A 12,861-nucleotide genomic window follows, 5' to 3' on the forward strand; every position below is an offset into this window, starting at 1 on the left:
ACTCCAAGTGTTGGTGTGCTGCTCTCCTTCTGCAAGCCAGTGCAGATGTTATCTGCCCAACAGTTCCTAACCTCAAGATGTTTATCCTGCCATTGCTCCTTGCAGTGGTGGAACCCTGTAGCGCACTCGGTTGTGACACATCAAACCTGTTGGAAAGATGCACAAACATAATAAGGAGTCCCAGCATCAGTGCAGCGTTTGACATGAATCACCTGGTATGCCTCAGTGGGTCGCTGATTGTTCAAACCTCACTGCTGGCGCTCTGTCGACGGGGAAAATTTCTTGTTTTCTGTCATTGTGTTCATAGCCGGTTACATGGAAGCCTGTCAAACCGTCTTCATGTTGAATCCATGTTACACTGTAGCAGAAACTGTGCCCGTGTTGCTGTTCTTCACTGAAGCATGTAACAGATAGAATAATAAGGCCATAGGATATTGTTTATGTTATAATGGATCAGTCTGTCAGTGAGTTTCAGGTAAGTTTTGCCCTTTTTTTCCAGTTGGAGGACGTCTTGTGAGTCCTGATTACTCATCCTGTATACTCAGAGTAGGGCTGGCCAGGCTGCCAGGCTGATTGACAGATAGCTTAGAGCTGTCTGATGCTTAAGGCTGCTGTTGAATATTAATGGTCATTTGTCAATAGCTCACTATTGTGTGTAGGTGTTTGTGGGTGTATTCTTAGCCTGCGTGTGTGTTGTCTTCGTGTCTTTGTAACTGTCACGTGTTTTTTGTCTTTGAATAATTGTTCTGTCGCTGTCAGCTAATATGTGTGTTGGCCTCCCTTAATGCAGTTTGTATGTACGTGTGTGTGTGTGCACATGTGTGCACGTGTGCGGCAGTGTGTGGGTGTGGACACTGCACAGCACACGGCAGAACTGTCAAAGCCCATTCCATAAGCTGCCACTTTACTGCTGCCATGCTTATCAGCTAACACACACACCTTAGAAAATATGACTTAAGACTTTTTTCTTGTGTCAACTCGTAGCATTGATTTCCTCAGCTCCCGATTGAACCTTCTCACTCAGTTTATTTTTAGGACGCGGCATCAAAGGGAAATGGGCATACTATTTCGAACAGCTGAGATTTTCTTTAAACAAACACTGCATGATGGAGTGTACACTACGAGGACCTCTGTGAACACAGACGAGATGTTTTTCCTTTTTTTGGTTTATTGCTTCTAACTGGTTTGTAGTGAGCAGGGGCTTAGTTGGAAAAAGGTCACATCATCTTTATCTGTACACCAATCACAGTTATCAATATTTGATTCAAGGTCATTTTACTGTATGTTACCAGTCTGCTGTCAGTCAAATTTGATCAAACCGCACTGCACAGTCCAGATAAAGCAGATGAGTTTTTTCCTGATTTTAACTTTCACTGTTGCACATTTAGTCATGAATATTTATTTATAGAGAAATTCAAGGACTTTTGAAGTATCAATGTAAACGTTGATATACTTACTGTATATTAAAAAGCATAATTTAAAGGCTGCTGCTAGTTGAAGTGGACAATTAGGTTGACAGTTGGAGAGTTCGATCTATATCAATGCATTATATCATATTGTAAATACTGTAAAACACTAAACTAGTAAGTATATCTGTTAAATAAATGTTGTGGTGAAAACTAAAATATTTGCCTCTGGAATGTATTGAACTTCTTTCTCAGACGTCCTTCATCCGCCATCACTTATTGTGTAGCCTGTGTGGAAGACCTCATCACAATGTAAGGATATTAAAATGAGAGAAGGGATGGAGGGAGTGCCAGAAACAGGAGAGTAGGTGAAGAGGCGGAGGGGCCAATGAGAGAAAGAGTGGGGCGAGGAGAGAAGATGAGGAGAGCTTAGATGGAAGTGGAGCCTCAGGTTGATGAAAAATCATTACCACAGTGGCCTTGCAGACTGCTGCTTACCGGTACATAAATGAGAGGACAAGAGAGTCCATTAGCCCACACATATATTTTCATTTATTTATTCATTCATTATTCATTCATACAGATTATCCTTGTCAAACAGTACTGCGTCCCATGTTTTGACCTGATGGTGCTGTCAGTAGGAGTCCTCTGGGGACCATGAATGTTTGGCATTGCCGTGCCTGGAGCCATGTCACTAGCATGGCTGTACAGTATGTTTCTCAACTATTTTCACTGCTCAATTTTGAATAAATAAATATTGAACGTATGATTTGTAATGAAAGAACTCATGTGGAAATGAATGGATCTGCACGTTATCTGAGGCGCATAAAAGCTATCAAAGATTTAATTACTTGTGAAATTGTTTGTAATGACATACAATTATCATTATTGCAAAGCTGCTTTTTCCCTGTGGCTTGAAGCTTGTGAGGATCTTTGTTTTTTGTGGAAATAGCATGAGCTCTCTTTTGCATCGTCCTCTGCATTTGGACAAAATTGTAACTTTATCAAGCTAATTGTCATCAATGTATCTCTTTCAGCCATAGAATGTGTGCTTGTCTCTGCCAGAACATCATCTCTTGAAATGGTTAACAGAGAAAATAACGCTTTTACTCTTAGAAAGTTTGGCCTTCAGGACTGATTTCCTTCTCTGAGACTCTCGCTAAGTGCAGCCCATCTTTGTTTTGTATGTGGTTATGTCATACAGTTGAAAAACAGGTATCCCAATTCTGTTTATTTTTCCAGTTGAACAGCACAAAAGATATGATTCAGATTCAGTGTGAGTGCCAATAAAGCTGTACGTTCTTATTATGTGTAGCACTTAATGTTTAATCAGTGATGCTGTTGAAAAATGATGACAATAACATTCACTCACAAGTATAACAGAGCTGTGGAAAGATTGCATAAGAGGGGGTCCTCTTGATAAGGTCAATTCAAATCGACATCATTCACAGGTTGTATAATAAACAGGATTTGAAACATGATTCATATGACAAGGCTTGATCTAAAACAGAGCTGTAATCGACCGACAACTACATAACCATCATTTTCTGCAGTTCTTTGTTTTCTTCTGAAAACCTGCCTCACATATCTCCATTTGCTCATCACAGATAGCTGATAGACTTCACATCAAAGCTGAAACATTGTGCAGGATGAGGCTGTGGACTCAGTTATGTAAACACCCAGCCTACACACAGCACTGCTAACATCTTTGCTCCAGTGTAAAGTAAAACATTAGTAACACTGTGTGTCACTGTAACACTCCAGCTTCAATCCCTGTTAGTCCTGAATCCATCAGACATGAACACAGTCATTCCAGTGGCATGAAAGAATTAACTAAACTGCATGTTGCAGCAAACCTCCAGTGACTCCGACAGCCATTACTGGTTACTTCTAATGGTTGAAAGCCCTGGAACATCTGTGCCTGGACAGCTTGAATAGAGTGCTAACACTTCCCATTGGTAGCGGAGCCAAAGTGCAGCAGCAAATGGATTTGGAATTGCTGCACCTTTAGAACCCACCCTGTGAGATTTTCATTCAACTGCTTCCTGTTTTTCCATTACCTGTAGAGCCAAACTAATTGCTGTTGATTTTTTGTAAAATATGAATGTTTTTTCTAGTTTTAGAAACTAAAACAAAACGCTGTAAATGACAACATTGACCTAGGTCCGCTTAATTTCCCCCAATGAATAGTCAGGCATAGTATAGTAGATGTTTTCATTCACATTGGGGTTAACTGTGCCTCTGTGCTTGCTGGCTGGTTCGAGTATTGCTTCCTTGGAAGCCCACTTAGCTGCAATATTGTCAGAAGATATTCCCATTCTGGTGTTTTGAACTACACTCTACCTCTTTGATTTCTTCAGGTGGATCTTTTTTCTTGGTCTCTGCAAAAATCGGACATTGGGGAAACTTGGACTGTGACTTACTCCCTGTTCAGTCGAGTTTTTTGTTTTCTGCTATTTTCATTGCCATGTAGATCTGAATATGAGCTGTTAGGCTTGTAAGTGTCGTCAGACAAGTGCCCAATCACACAGAGCAGCGCTGAGTGGCATTGGTCATCACTGGAAATGCCCAGGATTGTATTTCCTGTTTGTGACCAAGTGGGGGCCTCCGACCTGTCCTATTTTTCAGGGACTGACATGGATGTAATGGTCTCCCTTCCCTGCATTCTCCCCTCTTTGGGATGCAGTCAGACAAGGGTGTTGTGTGGGCCTATTTGTGGCGCAGTGTGAGGTCGGCAAGGCTAAGTGGACTTAACCTCCCGGTTCTCCTGGTGATGGGTACAAAATTAAAGGCCTGCTGTTTGGTCTGACCCCTGGTCGTGGCCTTGTACTTGGTTGTTAGAAGGGAATTCAAGCATCTGGCTCTGAACAAAAAAGTGGGTACTCAGACCAAACATTGTTTAAAAAAGATGCAAGGGGCTACACTGGTGGGGGCTTGTTGTTTTATGTAAAATGACCACGGTCCAGTGCAGTTTTAGTCAGTGATAACGAGTTTGAAGGTTTGTCAGATGCCAAAACATTACACAGGATTTTGCAACTCTCAAAAGTCAACACAACCACAATCATTTTATCTTTCTTTCAGCAGTAGAAATATGCCATTCACAGGTAAAAGTAATCGACCCACAGCGTGTGGCGAATGCAGGCACTTGCCCGATGACGACACTTTGTGTTGAAGCCAGCAAGTCCCCCAAATGAAATGACAAAATTAGTGCAGTCAAAAATATTGAGTTATTAAGGCGTTAACGCAAATCAATTTTAATTTTTTTTTATCGTGACCTAGTGAACTTGTAGTTTTTTTATAAGCTGTGGCCACTGCCAGTAACGTTACAGAAACTACAGGATCCGACTGTAAACCGGAAACAAAACAATAGACATGCTCCACGCATGTTTTGGTCTCGCCTGCTCGCTAGCTGTGAAAGTGTAGGCGGATGTCAAGCGCGAAATGCTAAAAATGGATGCGAACAAGATTCTGAATAGAAAGTTTAGTTTCAAGATGGGGTCGACTGACAAGACCAAAGTTTGGACAGAGCCATATGGATACCGCAACTAAAAACAAGCTTACTGCAGCCATAGCCAAGTAATGTTCATTCTTTCTGGAGAGAAATAAGAGGCTGCGTTGATAAGCCTCTGGTGAATAAACAGAAGAGCATCATAGTCTGACTGCTTGTACGTTCAAAGGAAACTTAAGAAAGGAAAGTTTAAGCCATGGTTTAACTGCACTACGTATAGCCTGAGTCCTAGTTTACAGTGATGTGCACTTTGTAACTTTATCTTGTATCACCCTGTTTTGATCCCTTAGAAAGGGTTGTCGAAGGGGCTTTTTTGTAACCAAATATTTATTTTTTTGTCATCTGTTTATTGACAGTGTTAAATTGTGTGAGATTTGATTCATTCAAATGTGAATGACTGCTCAAAGTGAGAATGTTAGTGTGAAATATAACACTACACATTGCTGTTTTCAATAAAAAACATTTGCACAAAGCAAGCCTATCCACTTTTCCATGTTGATACCAGTATTAAAATGATAATTGATGGGACATTTAGAATAGATAAAAATGTGTGATTAATTTGTGATTAATCGCGATTAAATATTTTAATTGATTGACAGCACTAGACAAAATATGTTATTTGTCTAGAACAACACACAGAGGCATTTCCTGAGCTGATGCCCCAATCAGCAGGACATCATTTTTCTGAGCCTTCCAAAACCATTACAAATCACTGTTGACACGTAAATCTGCTCCGTGATGTGACAACACTATGGTTAAGGTTAGTTAAACACAAAAACAACTTGGCTGTCACATGCTGAATGAAAGCAGCCGAATGAAACAGTTGGATGGTCTACCTGCCTCTCTACCTGCATCCACAGGGCCAGGCAGATGCTGCTAAACTCATGAGGTAGTTCCACAACTCTCCCAAGCTTCTCTGGGCATAAAGCATTTTACACTGCAAACCCTCATTGTTTCTTTCCAGAGCCTGTCCTTGAGCAGTTACTCTTTGCAGGCATTCATAGAGTGTCGTGCAGTAAAAATGCAGCAAATAAGGCTAAGATGATGTTAAATGTTTCCCATTTGTAAGTTAAACTAACCATAACTCCCAGTACCCCATGCAATATGGATGAAATGCATTAAGAATGAGGGAATGTTTGTTGCTGGAGAATGGGCCAGTTGCCCAAGGCTCCAAACAGACCAATGTACTGTAGCCTTTGGATCTACAATTTAACTGCTAAGTAGTGAAGTGGATTGAAACCCCAAAGGAACTTTTAGTGCAGGTGATTCAACATTAAGCCACATGAGTGACCATAGAAGTTAGGCTTTGTTTGCACTTGTGAATAGCTTGTTTTCATAGTTAGACTGCACTGAGACACTTTTAGAACTAGGCGCCTGCAGGGTTTTCCCAGCCTGTGATTTGTTCCTCAGGTTCGAAGTCCAGTACACCTCAAACTTGCCAGCAGAAATTCAATTCAATATAATTAAAGTAGTTATGTGTGTTGTGTGTGTTTTGTCTTACTGTATATTCAGCCGATGTCTTTCATTATTGGGCAGGTTCTTGTTGTCTGACCTGCCAACCTGTGGTTAGTTGCGCTTAAGAGTGAGGAGATTCTGCCTCAGTGGAAAATACTTTTTCATCTGTGAGTGAGAAGCAATCATAACTTCAATTTCTTTGCTGTTGAGACTCGGGCAGCCTATCAGCTGTTGTCTGCTGCCTCTCCTGTTTATATGAAACCCAAATGATCTGTCCTGTAGGCCTGCTATTTTCTTCCTGTCTCTTCTTGCTATATTGGTTTCTTCCCAAGTTCCTTGAAAGAGAAAGACTTGATAGCAGTTTTCACCTCCTGTTCACGTCTTGGCCCTTAAATTTCATCAAACATACAACAGTAACTACTACTTTCTGGTTCAGGACACTAAGAGGACACTAAGAGTAAAAGTAAAATCATTTAACCATAATTTCAGCCCCCAAGATGTATACATATCCTCAGCTGTGGCTCTTGTCTTTTGCCTTGATGACCTCTTTGTACACTGTTGGCATGCTCCCAACCAGCTTTGTGAGGTAGTCACCAGGAATACAGCTAAACCAACTAACCAAAAACAGGGATTTATTTTAAATATAACCTGCAACCTTATAAACCAATGTAAGCTTGTTAGGTGATGATGTGCTTCTTGGTCTTCGGAGTTCAGACCAGTCACCATAAGGAGTTATAAAGTATAGCTGAGCATGGTTAGGGTGACCATATTTCCAAACCTCCAAACCAGGACTCTTAATTGTGCTGCACATTCATGCCAGTGCACGTGTGAACTTATACATGCACCACAGGCTTCCTCATCAGGACGGGGACAATTATTTCAGCTCCGAGCACACCTATAGAGTGTGCCTGTCAACACCATGGATACCATGAATGCAGCATAGTCATTACCGGGTACTTTACAAAGGAAGCAGTAAGCCTCCTGGAGCTCTTTAGAACAGACAGAGGTTCTGTTCAGTGTGACACTTAACTGTTAGCATACTGACAGGTTCTGTCAGAGAAAGCTGAAAGCGTCTTAGCCTGTGACATTCATAAGCTAGTAACAGCCTTGACAACTCCACACTGATTGATTGACATGCAAACAGTGTTGACTTCAGGCGCATGGTGCATTGTTTCTGACTTTATATGAGGTTTGGCAATAATGTGGGACAGAACATAATAAATATCTATGAAAACGCTGAAAAAAGTGTAAAACCAGGACAATTTTGCAATCAGTATTGAGAACCACTATATTTAAGTATTTAAGTTATCTTTTGGGACTCAGTACACCGGGCTTCAATCCTGCTTAACATAAGTATGCTCTGCTTGCAGCTTCTGTCTGAGCACACAAACACATTGTTTAATCCGTTCCTCAAACTTTTACTCTTGTGTTTTTTATCTTACAAAGTTAGAAAAGGTCAAAAAGTATCACTGCTCCACCAAACTGAATGGAGAAATCCAAAGCTCAACTTGTCTGCAGTGCCTAGTTTTGGTTGTTATGCTATGACTGGACAATCGCTGTTTGTGGAAGGGTTTAGCCAATGGTCAATTTAAGCTGTGTGCCAGATTTTTCCTCTCTACTAGTCCTTGAAGCCATTGTCCCATTTAGTAGTGATTTAAAGCTCTTAGTGAGTCACTGTCTAAACTGATTTTGTTGGATTTTTCCAACTGTAACAAAAAGCAGCTGACTCTGCTTATGCAGTAGGAGAGCTGTGTGAGGTCGTCCTCTTTCGTCCCCACAGAGACGTCAAAGAATGTTACTGAATAGCAAATTCTGTGTCTAATCAACTGGGGAACATTAGATGGTCCCATAGCATTTGCATGCAGAAATTCTCCTCCAAAGAGGCAGATACTGATAACCATTAGGATGGAGAGAATGGACTGTATGAAGTGTCCACATCATCAACGCACAGCAGGAGCACCCCAGCAAGCCTCTGATGGACGGTAATGTGCGTTGGACTTCAGGCATTTCACAATAGGAGAACAAAACATGTTTAAAATGCAGAGAAAAACAAACTTTGCACTTGAAAACCTGCTGCCTTGACACATTTTTGCTCATTTCTCTGTGAAGCACATTAGACAGGATTGCTGATATCCCCACAGGGTGCTGACCGAGGCTGCTCCTCTGTCTTGTTTGCCAATTTTATCACATCCCCTGTAATGATACATGGCAGAGTTAGATCTGCTGTCCATCTATTAGAATAGTTGAAAACAGTGCAGGGGTTGCTGCAGCTGCTGACCATTACCTTGATTTCAAAAAAGATCTTTGCAACCAATTATTTCCTGCATGAAAAGATAACGCAGAGGTATCGAAAAGCTATTGTGCGTGTGTGTAAGATTGTGTGTGAGCCCCATGTTAAACTGCTTGGCAGCCACGGTGTTGGTAAATGATGCAACTCCCTGAAACAAAGGTCTTCATTGTAATGAAAGGTGTGTGTGTGTGTGTGTGTGTGTGTGTGTGTGTGTGTGTGTGTGTGTGTGTGTGTGTGTGTGTGTGTGTGTGTGTGTGTACATTGGCATAGAGGATAGTACAGCATGCTGACAACATGATAGAAGATCGCCTTGCGGCAGAGGACAAGTCCTTATTACACCAACTGTGGTCACAAAAAGCCAACCATAACACAGCTATACATCACTGGACTTGCTTTTGAAAATAAGTCCTTTTAGAAGAGAGCATTCCCCTTTGGCAGCCCTTGAAAGCATCATGTATTCTGGTTCTGATGCCTCTGCACTGTTTTATATAGTGTCTTTATCCCTTTTGTGTTTTTTACTGCTCTGTTACTCTTGTCTTGCTCTCTGTGTCTGCAGATTTGCGATTGTCTTCATACGACGTCTTTTGTCTTTCAGAATAAAGTCATGAGCATTGATGCGGTGAAGGTGAAACTGCAGGTAAGAACAATAGTGCATCTCTATTTTTAATCTTTTAGTCTACTTAAATGGGGAGTTAGGTTACATGGGCTCTTTTTAATAATCACCACCATAGCAGTTTCCCATGGCATAAATACCTCCCATACATCTTCATTCCTTGCTGTTGGGGGGGGGCAAAGAAGTCCAAACCATGATTTAATGAGGCCTTAGTTAATCTCTATCAGTCAATTAGCCTGCTGCTCTGCCTGACTGAAGACACTAAAGGGAATAGCAGACTTTCCATCAGATTATCAAGCCTGGAAGTTATCAGCGAGGGACAGACAGATGCAGATGAACCCTTGTCATTCAAAAACAGCATTAGATACTGTCTAATGAGTTTTTCACCTCAATTACACAACACTCACGTTCTCTCTCCCTTCATCTCCCTCGTCTTTAATGGATCTGTGTTCATCCACCGGTCTATCTGTCGGACGTGATATTTCAGGTGATTTCCCAGGAATGAGTTTTAATGAGACTTGCAGGCCGATGTGCACTTTTAACTACTAAAAAACTCTTAGCACGGGGAAAACTTCATACATTAGATGGTACCGCGATGATTCTTTACTACCTTTTTTGACAGCGTTTAGCGAGTCAAAATAAAAGTTGACATCCTCAGTGTTATGGTAATTGATGGTGATGATAATGATGATGTCCTGTTATTGTTCCCTTGCAGATTTGGGACACGGCTGGACAGGAGCGTTTCCGGAGTGTCACACATGCTTACTACCGTGATGCTAATGGTAAGATTCCTCTGTGTTTGTTAGTCTGAGCCAGTTTGATTGTGACTGACATCGTTCCCCTTTCCCTTTTATTACCTCCTAATGCAGCTGAACTGCTCTGGCTGACGTTTCATTGCCCTTGTCTTCTTCAAATATGTGATTGACACAGACAGTCTCGCTGTTGCGCCCTCTTTCCTGTTGGGATAGCAAAAAACACTCAAGTTGTGGCTGATTTGATCGACTGCTGTGTGTGTGAAAGCATTCACTGGTGGCTCTGTGATGTGTAGGTTCCCTTAAGCGAGAGGCCTAACCACTGGGTGGGAAAATGAGCCTGCCTCTCACACAGCGGGGGGTGGGACAGCTAGGAGCTATTCCCGTGTGTGTACTCCTGAGTGTGTATGTGTGTGTGGCTGTTATACCTCGAAAAACCCTGCTAAATGCAGATAGCAGTGTGCCTCGGGCCGGCCTGAATGAGCAGGTGTTGTGGGACACACTGACACACACACACGCACACACACTGCTGTACAGGCATTATCTCAAACACAAATCTGTTGGTTAGCATGCAAAATAGCATCGTAATGGGTGACTGTTGTGAATCCTGTGGTGTGAAATTGCATATGTGCACAGATTTTTGTGTAAATGTGTTAACGGGTGTGGGTATTGAGTTGCACGTGTGCTCTCGCATCTGTAACTACATGTGTGTGCTTTTTCCTTCTGTCTGAGACAGTAAAAGTTCTGGTGTGCGTGTGTGTTTGTGTGTGTGAGAAAGAGAGTGTGTGACTGGCCAGTTGCCCAGTATTATTCTGATCTGTCAGTGCAACAGTTTACCCTCGCTGATCTTTAACAAGGCGCCCGGGGAGCCTCAGACCAGCTCCTTCAAGTTGTCCGTCTGTTACTGACTTTTAAATAAAGCTCATTCAGGCTGATGTGCAGGACCAGGGGAGAGGAAACAGCCTGCATGCAGCTGTCATGAAAGTTGTCAATTCCTCTGAACTAATGGACAGTTTTTAGTGAGTCAGACGGTGGAATGTAAAGGGTCGACGGTTTGAAGGCTCTGCATCGTTTCTGAGCATCGACCGGGAGAAGTGAGCAAGTACGATGTCTAAAAAAAAGACGTATTATAGTGCCTCGACCTCAGATCTACATTTCAAAGCATGGTGTACCCATTTTGGAAAAAGAAATGCAAAAAGTTCAGCATTTAAAAACTGTAGAGATAAAGTCTGTAGCTGTTGTTCATACATGACTCATATATCCATATTCAGTATGTGACATGTGTTGTCTCAGAATCACTAATTATGCAGACTCACATTTAGCTTTTTACTTCTTTTTTTATTTCTTTGAAGCTCCTCACGATAGCCAAAGTTTTCTGCCACCGAGCAGCTCCACTGCCATCTGCTATTAGTTAAGAAAAAGATTTAAGCACATAAGGTGTGAAATTGAAAAGTGTCCACAAGTCTCGGTGAAACAGTCCAGTGAACGGTCTGCCAGAGAAACAGGAACATCTCCAGACTCGCTTATGTCACTACTAAAACTAAAATAGATGATTGTACGACAAATGAGTCATAATCCATTGTCATTTCTTATGAATAAATGTCTGCTTTGTGGGCTGTTGGAGGCTGATGTATGCCCAATATCACTCTGTATTTACTGAAGCAGTTTTTTGTGATTTAAGATGTTCAAGGGAAAATCCTGAAGCTTGTTCTTATTCTTGTAGTTTTGGCTATCTTTCATACTAGTATTATTGTTTCCATTCCTCTGCAATTATAAGTAGAACGGGATTATAATCATATTGTAAATTTACCTTAAATTTACCTTAAAGCTCTGTGAGGTTCTGCGGCACAGTGGTGCTTTGAGTTAAATGCTAACTTTAGTGTGCTAACATGCTCATGTTTAACATGTATAATGGTCACTATCTTAAATAAGTGTGTTAGCATGCTTATGTTTGCTAATTTGCATCTAAAACATAACACAGGTCATAAACCAAAGAATTTGACCTAATGATGGTGAATTATTGCCGTTATGAAGTTGTTACAGTTACCGTGAGGAGAATGTGAATATTTTTTGCAAATTTCACTGCAATCTTTCCAATTATGTTGAGTAATTTTACTTTAAACCATAAATGTCACCCTCGTGAAGGTGATAGAGGAAATGTTAGGTGATCACCAAAGACATCAGGATCTGGGAACCATGAGTGTCTGTAGAAAATTTTCTGCCAATCTGTCACTTAGATGTTGAGACTTCACTGGATGCGTGAAAATTGTGACCTGCAGATCATGCTAGATGAAAAGTAAAGGGTATCAACAAAGTCTGTAGGATTCATCCTCTGGAGACCATGGACATTCTGTAACAAATTAGATGGTAATCTAGGAAATAACTTTGTAGATATTTCAGTCTGACTGACATTGCCATGCCCTGGCTACCTTGGCACACAGCATTTAGCATTGAAAGACAGCAAATACCTTGCCCAATGACAGTTGAGTAGTTGTCAGGGAGTAGAACGTGGAAGTGAATCTTTAACTCTAGACAGCTATTGATGTTTGTTTTATTCAGCTTTGGCCCCCATCTCGGCTGTCATTAAGCTCCTAATGAGAGAGCAAGGAGATCCAGACAATCAGTGTAAATGAGCTGGTGGTTGCAGTAAGCCCAGTGCAATCTGCCAGGCCCATCTGGTATAGAGGGCTCTGTGAAGGTCCAGCTGGGTCCAGAAACCAGCCACAGACTTTTTTTTTCCCTCCGTCCCCCAGCGAACCTGACAGTTTGTCATTTCCACCACATGGAGCGAAACCACAGGGTGCTAAGAAAGAAGAAAAGCAAACTTAATGAAATAG

General features: G+C 41.5%; 1 protein-coding gene across 1 annotated transcript in view; it reads left to right on the forward strand.

Annotated features, from left to right (window-relative positions):
* Positions 1-12,861, forward strand: part of LOC139350240 (ras-related protein Rab-26) — a 79,684-nt gene that overhangs the window by 27,431 nt on the left and 39,392 nt on the right. Inside the window, exons 3-4 of the mRNA XM_070991495.1 lie at positions 9,255-9,296; positions 9,988-10,054. Of these exons, the coding sequence (XP_070847596.1) occupies positions 9,255-9,296; positions 9,988-10,054 (109 nt within the window). The remainder of the gene's footprint in view (positions 1-9,254; positions 9,297-9,987; positions 10,055-12,861) is intronic.

Source organism: Chaetodon trifascialis, chromosome 21 (assembly GCF_039877785.1).
Source record: "Chaetodon trifascialis isolate fChaTrf1 chromosome 21, fChaTrf1.hap1, whole genome shotgun sequence".
In the NCBI taxonomy this organism is placed as follows: Eukaryota; Metazoa; Chordata; class Actinopteri; order Chaetodontiformes; family Chaetodontidae; genus Chaetodon; species Chaetodon trifascialis.